Source organism: Etheostoma cragini, chromosome 9 (assembly GCF_013103735.1).
Source record: "Etheostoma cragini isolate CJK2018 chromosome 9, CSU_Ecrag_1.0, whole genome shotgun sequence".
Taxonomy (NCBI): Eukaryota; Metazoa; Chordata; class Actinopteri; order Perciformes; family Percidae; genus Etheostoma; species Etheostoma cragini.
The window spans coordinates 21,630,179-21,642,943 of NC_048415.1; the positions used below are offsets into that span (position 1 = coordinate 21,630,179).

At 39.8% G+C, this 12,765-nt stretch overlaps 1 protein-coding gene across 11 annotated transcripts in view; it reads right to left on the reverse strand.

Annotated features, from left to right (window-relative positions):
- The window catches only part of evi5b (ecotropic viral integration site 5b), a 47,106-nt gene that overhangs the window by 20,964 nt on the left and 13,377 nt on the right, over window positions 1-12,765 (reverse strand). For 10 of the 11 annotated variants that reach the window (XR_004658041.1, XR_004658042.1, XM_034882541.1 and 7 more), the window contains exon 3: window positions 1,927-2,116. Coding sequence is in view for 9 of the 11 variants with exons in the window: in XM_034882541.1 (XP_034738432.1) it covers window positions 1,927-2,116 (190 nt within the window). In the remaining 2 variants the exon portion in view is untranslated. Of the gene's footprint in view, window positions 1-1,926; window positions 2,117-3,943; window positions 4,079-12,765 lie in introns of those variants that run through there. The other variant, XM_034882544.1, reaches the window with a different exon arrangement.

The following is a 12,765-nucleotide window of genomic DNA, read 5'->3' on the forward strand; positions in this document are numbered from 1 at the left end:
TGACGTCTTAGTGTATTACCAACAGTAACCTTGGAAACGGTGGTCCCAGCTCTTTTCAGGTCATTTACCAGCTCCTCCTGTGTAGTTCTGGGCAGATTTCTCACCTTTCTTAGGATCATTGATACCCCACAAGGTGAGATCTTGCATGGAGCACCGGTCCGAGGGAGACTGACAGTCATGTTTAGCTTCTTCTATTTGCTAATGATTACTCCAACAGTGGACCTTTTTTCACCAAGCTGCTTGGACATTTCCCTGTAGCCCTTTCCAGCCTTGTGGAGGTGTACAATTTAGTCTCTAGTGTCTTTGGACAGCTCTTTGGTCTTGGCCATGTTAGTAGTTGGATTCCTACTGATTGGATGGGTTGGACAGGTGTCTTTATGCAGCTAATGACCTCAAACAGGTGCATCTAATTTAGGATAATAAATGGAGTGGAGGTGGACATTTTGAAGGCAGACTAACAGGTCTTTGAGGGTCAGAATTATAGCTGATTGACAGGTGTTCAAATAACTATTTGCAGCTGTATCATACGAATAAATAGTTAAAAAATCATACATTGTGATTTCTGGATTTTTATTTTTAGATTATGTCTCTCACAGTGGACATGCACCTACGATGACAATGTCAGACCCCTCCATGATTTCTAAGTGGGAGAACATGCAAAATAGCAGGGTGTTCAAATACTTATTTTCCTCACTGTACATTCAAGGCCTTCCTGCTTGAATCAGTTAGGGTTATTTATTGGCTGAGCAAGCTGCCTTTCCCTTGAAACCACTTTCCTTGTCAATAAAAAGTGTAAAAATAAGCTTAAATGATAAATATCGTGAATAAAATGGATGATAAGATAAACATCAGTCACCCTGGGCGCACTCTTTACATTATCCAAATGCATTAATGAAAATCTACACTTTTTTTTTCTTTTTTACATTTATGCTATGTTTTCATTATTTTGGGTCGTTCCAACCACTTTTAGTACATGTCTTAGAGCAGTGTTTCTCAAACTTTTTTCAATATCGTACCTATAATTGCTTTTTTAAGCCAAGTTCCCCCTGATCAGCGCAAAACATTTTTAGTAGAAAAAAAGTCTACAAATGAGGTAAATACAGCACCGACAGGGATAGATTAACTAAATAAGAACCTTTTTTAAACAAAAAACATTTAAATGCTAAATTTCCAATGTTTATAATCCATCACTTAATTCATCCATTACTGTAGTATAATTATTTTAAGAATTATGCATGACATTTTTGAATTAGCGTTTTTTCAAAAATGGCAAGTACACCCTGCAGTACTCCAAAGTACCCCAAGGGGTACACGTACCACCATTTGAGAAACCGTGTCTTAGAGTTCTAAAACATTTCGATAAATATTGTATAGATCTGACCGGATATACATCAGCAATGAAGCTCGGACTATAACTGTGTAGTGCATTTGGAGATTGATCTCTGACATAGTCTGGAAGACAGCATCTGATTAGTCACACTCATCCCCCTGCATTCCCAGAGTCCAAAAAATCATTTTCAATACTGAAAAATAGAACAATAACAGCTAACCTGGAGCATTATTATAGATTTATTGTACAAATTCTCTGAATAGACACAACAGTTCCTGGCTGGACTACAAAGAGTAGAGTAGTAATTCTGGAAGGAATATGATTGCACGGACCTCATTGAAACACCGCATCTCTTACCCTCTGAACAAAAAAAAGTAAGTCTATACATTGCACTCTGAAGATCTTGAATATAACACCAGAGGTAAATCTTAAGTTGTATATTCCATTGTCGGCAACAGGGGGTTAACCATGTTTTCAGCAGACGGGTCAAAAGTGTCTCAGTAATCTCTTAATGCAGTCATACTTCAGTAAACTCTTAAGCAGGTCAGCACAAGACTCGGGTCGGCTGCCACTTTACAGGTAGTCCTGTGTCTCACCTTAAGCTGCTTTTCCTTCTTCTTGCGCACCTCCTCCCACTCATTGACAATTCGCCCCCACAGGATCCACGTGTCCTCCTCAAGGTGGGAGAGGTTGGAGGAGGCAGAGGAGCTGGACACCAGGGAGGAGCCACTGTTTCGCCTGGAGCCATTCATTGAGCGCAGCGATTTGCTGTCTGTCTCTAGCAGCCTGTAGTGAAGATTAAAGGGAGGAAGTAGTTTAACATGGTGTATAGACAACAACATTATTGTTATCGTCCACTAAGAACTGTTTGTTTCAATCAGTCATCAAAAACCAGAGTTTGGCATTGTTGGCACAGTGGAAAGACCAGTTTTATTTTTGTTTGCGTCGAGTTTAATGATGAGCGCATTGGCCCCCACAAGCTCTCGCGGCACGTGGTCGTGCACCACTTAATTTTGGTAGCTTTGGGCCCACAGCGCTTTCAGTTTAACACAGTTGGCTTGGAAGAACAGGTTTGTCTGTACAAACATCTGGGTTATTCTTTTTGTACAGACCACAGCGAGTCAATCAGACTTAAATATGTGGTCAGAGAGAGACACCACACTTGGAAAAGGAAAATTTTTCTGAAGTGTGGGAAAACATGAGAGATTGCTTTATGTAAAGAGTGTTCTTAAAAGTGTTACAGGCAGACAGTCATTTTGATTTGGAAATAAACAACCACTCAAAGATTATTTTATCTGTGCGTCCTCTGTGTTTTTGGAGTGTATTGCGACCAACAATACGTTGAGCACAAACGTCACCGTGCATGCTTACGGAACGTGTACCGTCTACTGCAGCCGGCGGACGGTGTTGAGTGCGAGAATACCTGCACCTTAAGACAATCTTAAGGTCAGTTCAAAAACGAAGACAAGTTGAAACATGGAACTACTTTCATTGCTTTCATTCACTTTTTATTCAACAATGTTCTGAAACCTGCCATTTGTCTTGTCTTGTCAATGCAACTTGACAAGACACATCCACAACATTTTTGACATCTACAGTAAACAAGAGCAAGTATAACTGATGTACCTCAACAATTTCCAGACCCTAACAGCATCGCTAGACATACAAGGATGTTTTGTAAGAGTGCAAGGGTGGTAATAGTAATCCTTAAATTCTGATAAATCTGGACAATTTGCAAGCTGTGATTGCGGCAAACAGACAAACATTCATTCACATACATCCTTTTTTTAAATTAAAGTCTCCCACATTTCTAGGTTAGGGCTAAAAATGTAAAATTTATTTTATTGATTGATTTATTACAGCTTTGTGACAGTAAAACAAGCCAGTGCATCACAGGGACATTAGGACAGACATTTCTAAGTGGCTGAAAAAATCCACTCAGAAATGTAAAAAAATCTACAACAGGTCTGTTAGGGAAGCAACAATGAATATTGAATTTAATTTTATTCATGGTCAGCATTATAAGTAATAATAGTGATAATCTTGTACTGTGTCAGTTTTTCATTGGAGTTACCGACAGAGACAAACTGATCCAATCAAGGATCCGTGTGCCGAGAAAAGAAGCTGTGACTACCCACCCTTATCTGCACAGAGGAGCTCATGGCATACACATAAAGGCTCAGACACCTGATCTCGGAAAAAGGCCTAGGCCTCTCCACTGGAGCCTGTAATGTTACTGAGGGTGCTCCCAGAATGGCTAGGGGCTACAGCCAACTTTGGGTCTTGCTGGAGGGAGTGAAATGAATGACCAGAAACACCAGCCTGCAACAGAGCTTTTATACTTGTATTCAACTCCTACACAGAGCTAAAAAGTGAAAAAAAGAACATCTTTTGGCTAGAATTTGGCAGGAATTTCCCATTTATCAAGCACTTCAGTCGGTCCGTCATACACACTGCAGTAAAAGGCTGTGTTGCGCATGAACCTGAAGATATTTAAACCTCTGCTAATAATTCACCAGTAGTCAAACACAAATCTCAAGTTTTAAAATGTTCAGTTCATTAGAGAAAGAAAAAATAACAAGCAGAAAAAGCCTACAAAACTATAAGCCTTACCAAGATAAACTCATGATGTACTCCTCAAGTCTCTGGTTTATAAGAATTCTGGAGCAATGGCATGTCTGATTTATAGATAGTAGCAGTCAGTATGAGACTCCCTCGTCTGTGTGACCTATTGAACGAATGCTCGTGGCTTTTATCTGCTCTGTAGGTACAAAGGCCTCACCAAACAGACAAACACTAAGTTAGCAAATGCAGGATGCCTCAAAGTATCTGTAACATACAAATTAATACACACAATTTCAACAAAGGAGCTTGTAATTTTAAGACATTAACATTGAATGGAATGATGGCTCATCAAAATCTTTGAAAGCCTCTGTCATGAAACTCAGACTTTATCAATTAATCAAGGATCCAACAAGAATAGGCAAAACGCAGAGCTCAATTATGGATCTTATCTTCACTAATCAGCCCTCAAAATATGCAATGTCTGGTGTTAAGATCATTCGCTCGTTTATGCAGTCAGGACAATCTTAAAATCTTCCAAAACTCATGCCCCTTACTCTGCACCAAAATTACCAATTTCAAATTTACCTCAATTCAATACTGAATTTAGTACTATTGACTGGAATGACGAGCTGTCACTGGAAAATCCATAACAAATTTTAACGCAATTTCACATTAAACTTAAAAAAATACAGAATAAATATGCTACTGCCAGCAAGGTTCAACCTAGACAGAGCAAATTACCATGGATAAATTCTGAAATATTTCTACTCCTCAAACAAAAGGCCTCTCTCCTTAAAACGCATAGGTTAAGACAAACACCGGCGAGTAAAAATTATTTCATTCAAATTAGAAATAAATACAGTTAATAAGTACAGTTGAACTACGCAAGGCTAAGGCAATCTATTTTCAACAGCAGATTAAGCAATCTCCTACTAATCCAAAGGCTTTGTGGCAGACCCTTAAGCTCATGAAAAATATTTTATATTCTAATTCTTTGCAGGGTACATTTATCTCAGATTCAGAAAATATTGCGAGTGCTTTCAATGACCATTTCATATTATTTATTAAAGAACTGGCAACAGATTTTCCCATTCCCTTCTCTTTCTCACCAGTTCTCTCTTTAACACCAGATCACTTCCCAAATTTCAGATCTCTCAGAACGAGGTAGGGCTGTAGCCAAGACCACCTTTGTCGAGTCCAAGACAAGTCCGAGACCAGGACTAGTTGAGTCCAAGTCAAGACAGAGTCCAAAGAAGTTCGAATCTGAGTCAAGACCGAGTCCAAAGAGGTTCGAGTCAAGACCGAGTCCAGGACAGAAAAAAAGGTCTTATGCATGACAGTATCAAGACAATCAATTTGGGTTATTTGTTGATATAAAAGCAAAAACAGTGTCAGAACACCCAGGATTTATGAGTATAGCCATTCCCCTTGATATCATATGGTGATAACTCATAATAACTACATATACAAAACTGCTACAGTAGGTGCTTATACTGAGCATTTGAACAACTAAATTACAACATAGCTTCACTCCAGATGTAGTGTAGAAATGAAGTGACCGGTATTACAGAGTGTAGCCCTATGGTTGATTTGTGGCTTCCCTAAAAAATATTGTAGGCTATTCTATTGTTATTTGGACGTGGGTTAATAGGAAATACATGTATTTTCAGAAAACATTAAAGTTTGGTTAAACAACAATGAACAGAGTGTAATTTAACATATGTTTGTTTTATTTGAGACAAATTGCAGAAATTTAAAATCAATCCATCAGGAAGAAGTTGTTTAGGGAACACACACACACACACACACAGCTGGCTCGGCAACGTTAGCTAATGTCCGCTAGCATACAAACGGGCTAACTATCGCAAGTTAGCTTTTTTATAACGTAACAAAAACCCACCCATGTTGTAAGGGCAAACCTTATTTCAAGTAATTAAATGATGGCGCAAAAGGAGCACTAACGGCACAGGTCTTATGTTGACATCGTGGACGCAGATATTGGAAACTACTAAGGCAGCCGTAATATTGACATAACGCTAGCAAGCTAAGCTAACGCTGGTGCGCTAACATTAGCAAACATTAGCGTAGCGCTAGCTAGCTGTCTAAATTTGTAAAAGCCAAACAATATCCCCACCTGAACTGTGTTTTACTTTCCCTCCAATATTATCATCAACATAATAAAGACACCTGGACTCACTCGAGACCAAAAGCCATATTTGGAAAGACCAGTGGCCGAGTCCGAGACAAGTCTGAGTCCAAAGACTACCGAGTCCAAGACCGGACTCGAGTACTACAGCCCTGGAACGAGGTGATTAAAATACTGCACTAACTAAAAAAATCTCAAAAAAATTGGATGAAAAAAATCCATGGTGTCTCATCCATGGTTTAAACACTGCATTTATAAAGTGCATTTACATGCTGATAGCCTCATACCTCTTTTTCAGCACCTAATCAACCAATGTGTCAGGCTATCTATGTTTCCCACTGTCTGGAAAATGGCTCAAATCACTCCAGTTTTTAAATCTGATGATCATACTCTTGTTTCAAACTACAGACTTATTGTTATACTTTCAGTAATGTCTAAGTTTCTTGAAAAAGCCCTGCATAACCAGCGAAGTTCTTACCTTGAAACAAACAACTGGCTCAGTGACTGTCAACATGGTTTTTGTGCAAAGAGATCAACCATGTTGGCATTATGACTATTCACTGAACAATTAAGTGACTCTCTTAACTAAAAGGTCACATTACTGGAGCTCTTTTTTACTTTCGTAAAGCTTTTGACACAGTGAACCATCAGATCTTGCTTAATAAATTTTACTCATTTAATTTGTCTTCATCTGTGATAAACATGCCTTTGTCCTACCTAACGAACTAGTGAAAGCTGTCAAAATAAATCATGCAACATCCCAACCGTGTGGAAATGGGTACTCCACAAGGCAGGATTCTTGGACCCTTACTTTTTCTTTTATACATCAAGGATTTCCCTAAAGTGTGTAATCATTCAAAATGTCTACTGTATGCTAATGGTACTGTAATATTTGTATGATACAAATATTTGGAATGACATTCCAAGTCACATCAGAACACTATCATCCATGAAAAATTTCAAAAAGGCATAAAATAGCTCCTTCTTAATAGTTACACTTGCACACATTAAACCTCATGTATTTGTCCAAGCCTTGATTGCACTGTCTGTGCCCATGATGTTGTCCTAGGGCTGCACAATTATGGGCAAAAAAATAATGATTATTTTTTTATAAATATTGTGATTGCGATTAATTATCACGATTATTTGTTGATTTTAACCTGAACATATTATGCTTCATTCTTCTTATGTTGAAGATGTTTGTCGAATAGACATACAGCTGCAACACATGTAAATTAAAATTAGCTATCTAAAATAAAAGCGTAGGATTTTTTTTTATATGCATCTCTGAGAAACCTCCTTCACTTGTTTTAAACAATAACTAATTTAAAGAGAGCTAGGGCGATGGACGTATATGCTACTCACAGAGAGACGGCCGAGTCATTATGAATGGGTCCAGCACAGGTCGAACGGCGGATCAGCAGAGTTACACAATGACACAATGAAACATTTCCCTGTTTTGTTTTTATCTCCTCTAATGAGGCAAAGTGTCATTTGGCATTCTGGAGCAATAGCTGTTGTGTGTGTACCGATGAGCAAACTTTGAACTGAAAGCTTGGTTTCCACGCTGACACAAAGTGAACCAGTCACGGGTGAAAGTCACAATATAGGTAGAATTCACAAAGTTGCCAATAGAAGGGTGATGCGTCACCCACTAACAGGACTTTAATCTGTGAGCAATGAGCACCCCAGGAAAAACACACTATATATTGCCTACATAGTAGTAAAGAGTTGCAAACATCTGCAAAAATAAAAAGCTCTTCAACTAAGAACGCTATGATAACCCTAAATTCCGGGCCTAATCTTGGTTCTACTTGGCACACTTCAGAAAACACAGTAAACCCTTGTCTTGAAACAGGGGGCTGGAATAAATCTATAGCAGCTGTAACCTCTGTCATGGGTGGCCAAGACACATACTGTATTACATGAATATAACCAACATGCAGAGTCAGAGATAGAAGAAAGGAAGCAGGCAAAGCTCGTAAGTTTTTACCAATTTTAGAGTTCCATACTGTATATGGATATCCCTCTAAATATCAATTCACCACTCTGCATGGTCCAATAAATCAAAAGTAACCAGAAATCAAAGGGACCACAATTGCTCAAAATTGCAATGTATAACAAATTGGCATCTTAAGAAACAATAGGAGGTTCTTGCCAATTCTAACCCTTATTATAGGGTTTTCCATACACATGTTCTGGCTTGATTTGCCTCAAGGTTTCAGCCCGGCATGACAGGGATTTGCTTTACAAAAGGGCTTTGGTGGGGCTTGAAAGTTTGGTCACTCCAGGTAAAAAATTGTATTAATGTGCATAAAGAAGCAGAGAAAAGATGGAAAAATCTCCAAAAGGCATCAAATGACAGATTAGACGTTCGTATGATATGTCACAAAAAGTTAGATTTTATTTCCATCATTTACACTTTAAAAATAACAGAAAACTAAAAAATGGTTTGGGAACCCTGCACTGCCCCCTTTGGAAAGCTTAGACCTGACAATGTCATGGATTGTTGTTAATCATCGTCTGGAAAGACCAGATGATGTCAATCTCAAGGTTTTAAATACCCAGGCTCATCTGACCTTGCCCCAACAATCAGCACCATGAGTTCTTCTAAGCAGTTGCCTAGAAAACTGAAACTGAAAATAGTTGACGCTCACAAAGTTATTAGGCTTATAAAGGCTATAGGAAGATAGCAAAGCGTTAACCGATACCAATATCCTCTGTTTGGAATGTAATTAAGAAATGGCAGTCATCAGCAACAGTAGAGGTTAATTTTAATTTAATTTTTAATTCGTTTATTAATTACAATTAAATTACATTAAATTACAATTTACACTCTGTGTAAACACTTTGTTAGTACTCACACACAGGCCTGAAATACACACACATGCTCAGGACCTATACATGCACTAATGGAGAGATGTCAGAGTGAGCGGGCTGCCAGCTGAACAAGCTGCCCTGAGCGGTTGGTTGGGTAAGGTGCCTTGCTCAAGAGCACCTGGCAGTGCCCAGTAGGTGAAGTGGCATCTCTCCAGCCACCAATCCACACTCCGTACATTTTGGTCCATATGGGGTCTTGAACCAGTGACCCTCCGGTTCCCGCCCAACTCCCCACGGACTGAGCTACTACCACCCCAAAAGCAAAATCTGGAAGACCAAGAAAAATATCAGACAGAACAGCTCACAGGATTGTGAAAAAAGCAAGTCGAAACCCAAGTTTGATTGCACGGTCAATCCAGAAAGAAAGAAGATAACCTCTTCTACGTCCTCACCACAAAAATCCCGTTTGAAGTTTGCAAATGAACATATAGATAAGCCTCCTGCATTGTGGAAACAAGTTCTGTGGACAAATGAGATCAAAATAGAATTTTTTGGCCGGAATGAGCAAAGGTACGATTGGAGAAGAAAAGGCACAGAATTTAATGAAATGAACCTCTGTCCAACTGTTAAGCATGGGGGGGGGAATCAATCATGCTTTGGGGTTGTATTGCAGCCAGTGGCAGAGGTAACTTTTAACGAGTAGAAGGAAAAAAGGATTCCATGGCCTTCACAATCTCCTGACCTTAACAAAATTAAAAATCTATGGATACACCTTAACCCATTTGAGCCGGATGCTTCGCGCCAACACATTACATCTACCGCCGGTAACTGCGTTGCGCAACTCTGAACCTCCTGCCGGCTGCTGCGTGGCACAGCATTTTGTAGTCGTCAGTCTTTTCATGACGCTCGCAGCAGAGAACGCATTGGTTCAAATACACGAGACGGGTCTTGTTGGCTATTTAAACCATGTGACCACCCAAATGTACTGTGGTTCGCTGAAAATCAATCAGACATGTATGTGCGTTTGTTTTTTAATTTTTGAGAGACGAGCGAGAAAATGGCTACGACAGAGGAGGATTTTGACAGCGAGGACAGTGACATTGAGTTGGAAGATAGTGAGGAGTTTGGGACAGCCTATGGGTTAGTGAGGAGGAAGGTCAATGGTCAACGCCAGACAGCGGTTTGGGTGCCAGCATGCTTCACTGACTATCAGCGACATGTGAAGGGAGTTGATCTTCTGGACCAGATGGTGGGCTACTAACAGATCCATCATCGATCTACGAAATGGTGGAGGAGGCTCTTTTTTTTTTTTTTTTTTTACTTTGTTACGGTGGCATGCTACAATGCCTATGTGGCTGCCAGATCTGCGGCAGGAGCCGAGTGGAAGTACAGGAGGGGAGGCTACAAGGACTGGCTGGAGGATCTGACCCAGGAGCTGATTGTCCCTGTCACAGTGAGAAGTGCCCCCAATATGCTACCCACCAGCCCAACTGGAGCTTCTGCTGAGCATGAGCTGATCCAGATCAATGACAAGAGGAAAACCTGCAGGGAGTGTTCTCTGAAGCACTGCGGCACCAACGTGCGTCCTGGCTCAACTCTGATGGGATGCAGGAAGTGTAACCTTCCACTACACCGCAAGTGCTTCATGCACCACGTCCTTCGCCAAAGAGATATGTGTTATTTTGAAAGTGTAAATGATGGAAATAAAATCTAACCTTTTGTGACATATTAAACAAATGTCTAATCTGTCATTTGATGCCTTTTGGAGATTTTTTCTATCTTTTCTTGACTTCTTTATGCACATTATTACACATTATTTACCTGGGGTGCCAAAACTTTCAAGTCCCACTGTACCCACACTGGTCTACACACTGAGCTACTCCCCCTAGAACTGCATCCAGGTTACCAGGGGCCAGGTCAAATAGGATCCTGACAGAATACTGACAAAGATATTTCAAAAAGGACTTATGACTTTGTCTTCATGTGAGGAGCACACAAGGTTTTCTTCTAACCATATTTTACTCTTTGTAATATCCAGTTACCTAGTTGGCATGTCACAACCTGTTGGACGTCACTCTCCTGTATCTGTGTGAAGATCAGGAGGGGGATGGTGGGTATATGCAGAATAATTTGACAGCAGTCAGAGTGGTGCAGATTTAAGAAGACAAAATATTAAAATTAAAGGTTAGAAACTGACTTGAAAATGTGAATAACAATGTAATAAACAATATTCAAATATCTGAAGCCAATGTTTATATAACTTTATATAAAAGCTGTACTAAAATTAATGCCTTGCAGTTGTATGCCACCACCAACCAGTTGCAGCTTATATCCATGTTGTCTAGACACATATATTTGAGTAGTAAAGACTTTGCAGGAATATAAAAAAAAAAAAGTGTACACTGGGAAGTGGTCTTTTTTGGCTAAACATGGATGCTTCACACACATCTTTAACACAGCAGTACAGAAGATCCATACAATCACCGCAGTTTCAAGGTGGGCACCCAAGATTAGTGCCCCCAATTCAGTATCTGACCAAATATGAAACATGGTCACAATCTCTCTTTGCTTCTGTTATGACAGAACATTAGGATGTTACAGTGAAAGTAACTTAATTCATATCAGGTCTGACCCTTCTCAAAACTAACCACATTCTTCCTGAAAGACCTAGACTGTCACAACAGTTACAGTTACTTTGGTCATAACAAAAATTCCTACGCTAATTATGACATATCAAATAAATGCCTAATTGGATGATGAAGTGATTGCATTTTATATTCAAAAGGTAAAAGGTCACCTTCGCTTCACAGAAGGGCACCGGTTTGTGTGAATCTGATTTAACCAAGCCATTGAAGGTGTGAGATTCAGATCGTTTCAGGAGTGAGATAATCACGCAAAGTAGCACACTACAGGCTGACAGCTGCAAACCACATGTTTCCACATGGAGAAAACTATTGATGACAGAGATTCTGAAAGACTATTCTTTCTTCATGTTTACCACAACAAAACTTTTGTAAATACAACTTTTAAAACTTGAACGACACTCCAGGGAACAGGTTGGCGGAGAAGGACACAGGTCTCTTAAGCACACAAGCAGGCTGTCCCTCCCGATGACTGACGCTAGGAGGCCCGGCTTCAGAACACGGAATGTGAAACAACACGGCGGCTGGCTGATTCATTTTAACACAGCACAGCCCCTTCTTAGTAGGAAAGTATATACTAATCCAGGGCGTCTTAGTCTCATTCTCACTTTAAACGCAACACGCAGGGAGAGGAGATAATACCATTAATGTTACGAGCTAGGTTAGCCTATAATAGCTTTGTGTCTTTATTATACAAGCCCAGGTTAACTTAGCTTTGTATCAATGACTTTGACCTTTAACCGTTAACCACCAAAATCTAATCAGTTCACCCTTGAGTCCAGGTGGACTTCTGTGCCAAACTGAAAAACATTCACTCATGGCGTTCCTGAGATATCGCATTCACGAGAATGGTACAAAAGTAATTTAATGTGACTTTGACCTTTGATAGGATTGACAAGATATGGGATTAACAATACTGTTTATATAAATATAGTGTTATGTTGCGTTACATGACCCATTTCTTCTGTAAAGCCGTACCTGTGTTTGAATCTTTCTTCTCACTCTCCGTGCAGCCCCACCCTCTCACTCTCACTCTCTCACTCTCACTCACCTCTCCTGCAACATGGAGGGACACAGCACCGGTCCCCACCGCTGACATATCTCTACAGTTTAAATTGTTATTAGCACAGCTGTGTATTTGGTAAGCATGAGAGGAAAACCTGTAATCGTACCAGTGTTCTCACTGGTAACTTCCTGTTGTGGCAGCGGTCACAGCAAAAAACACAGAAGAACAGTACTAACTGGATGTAACTAACTTAGGT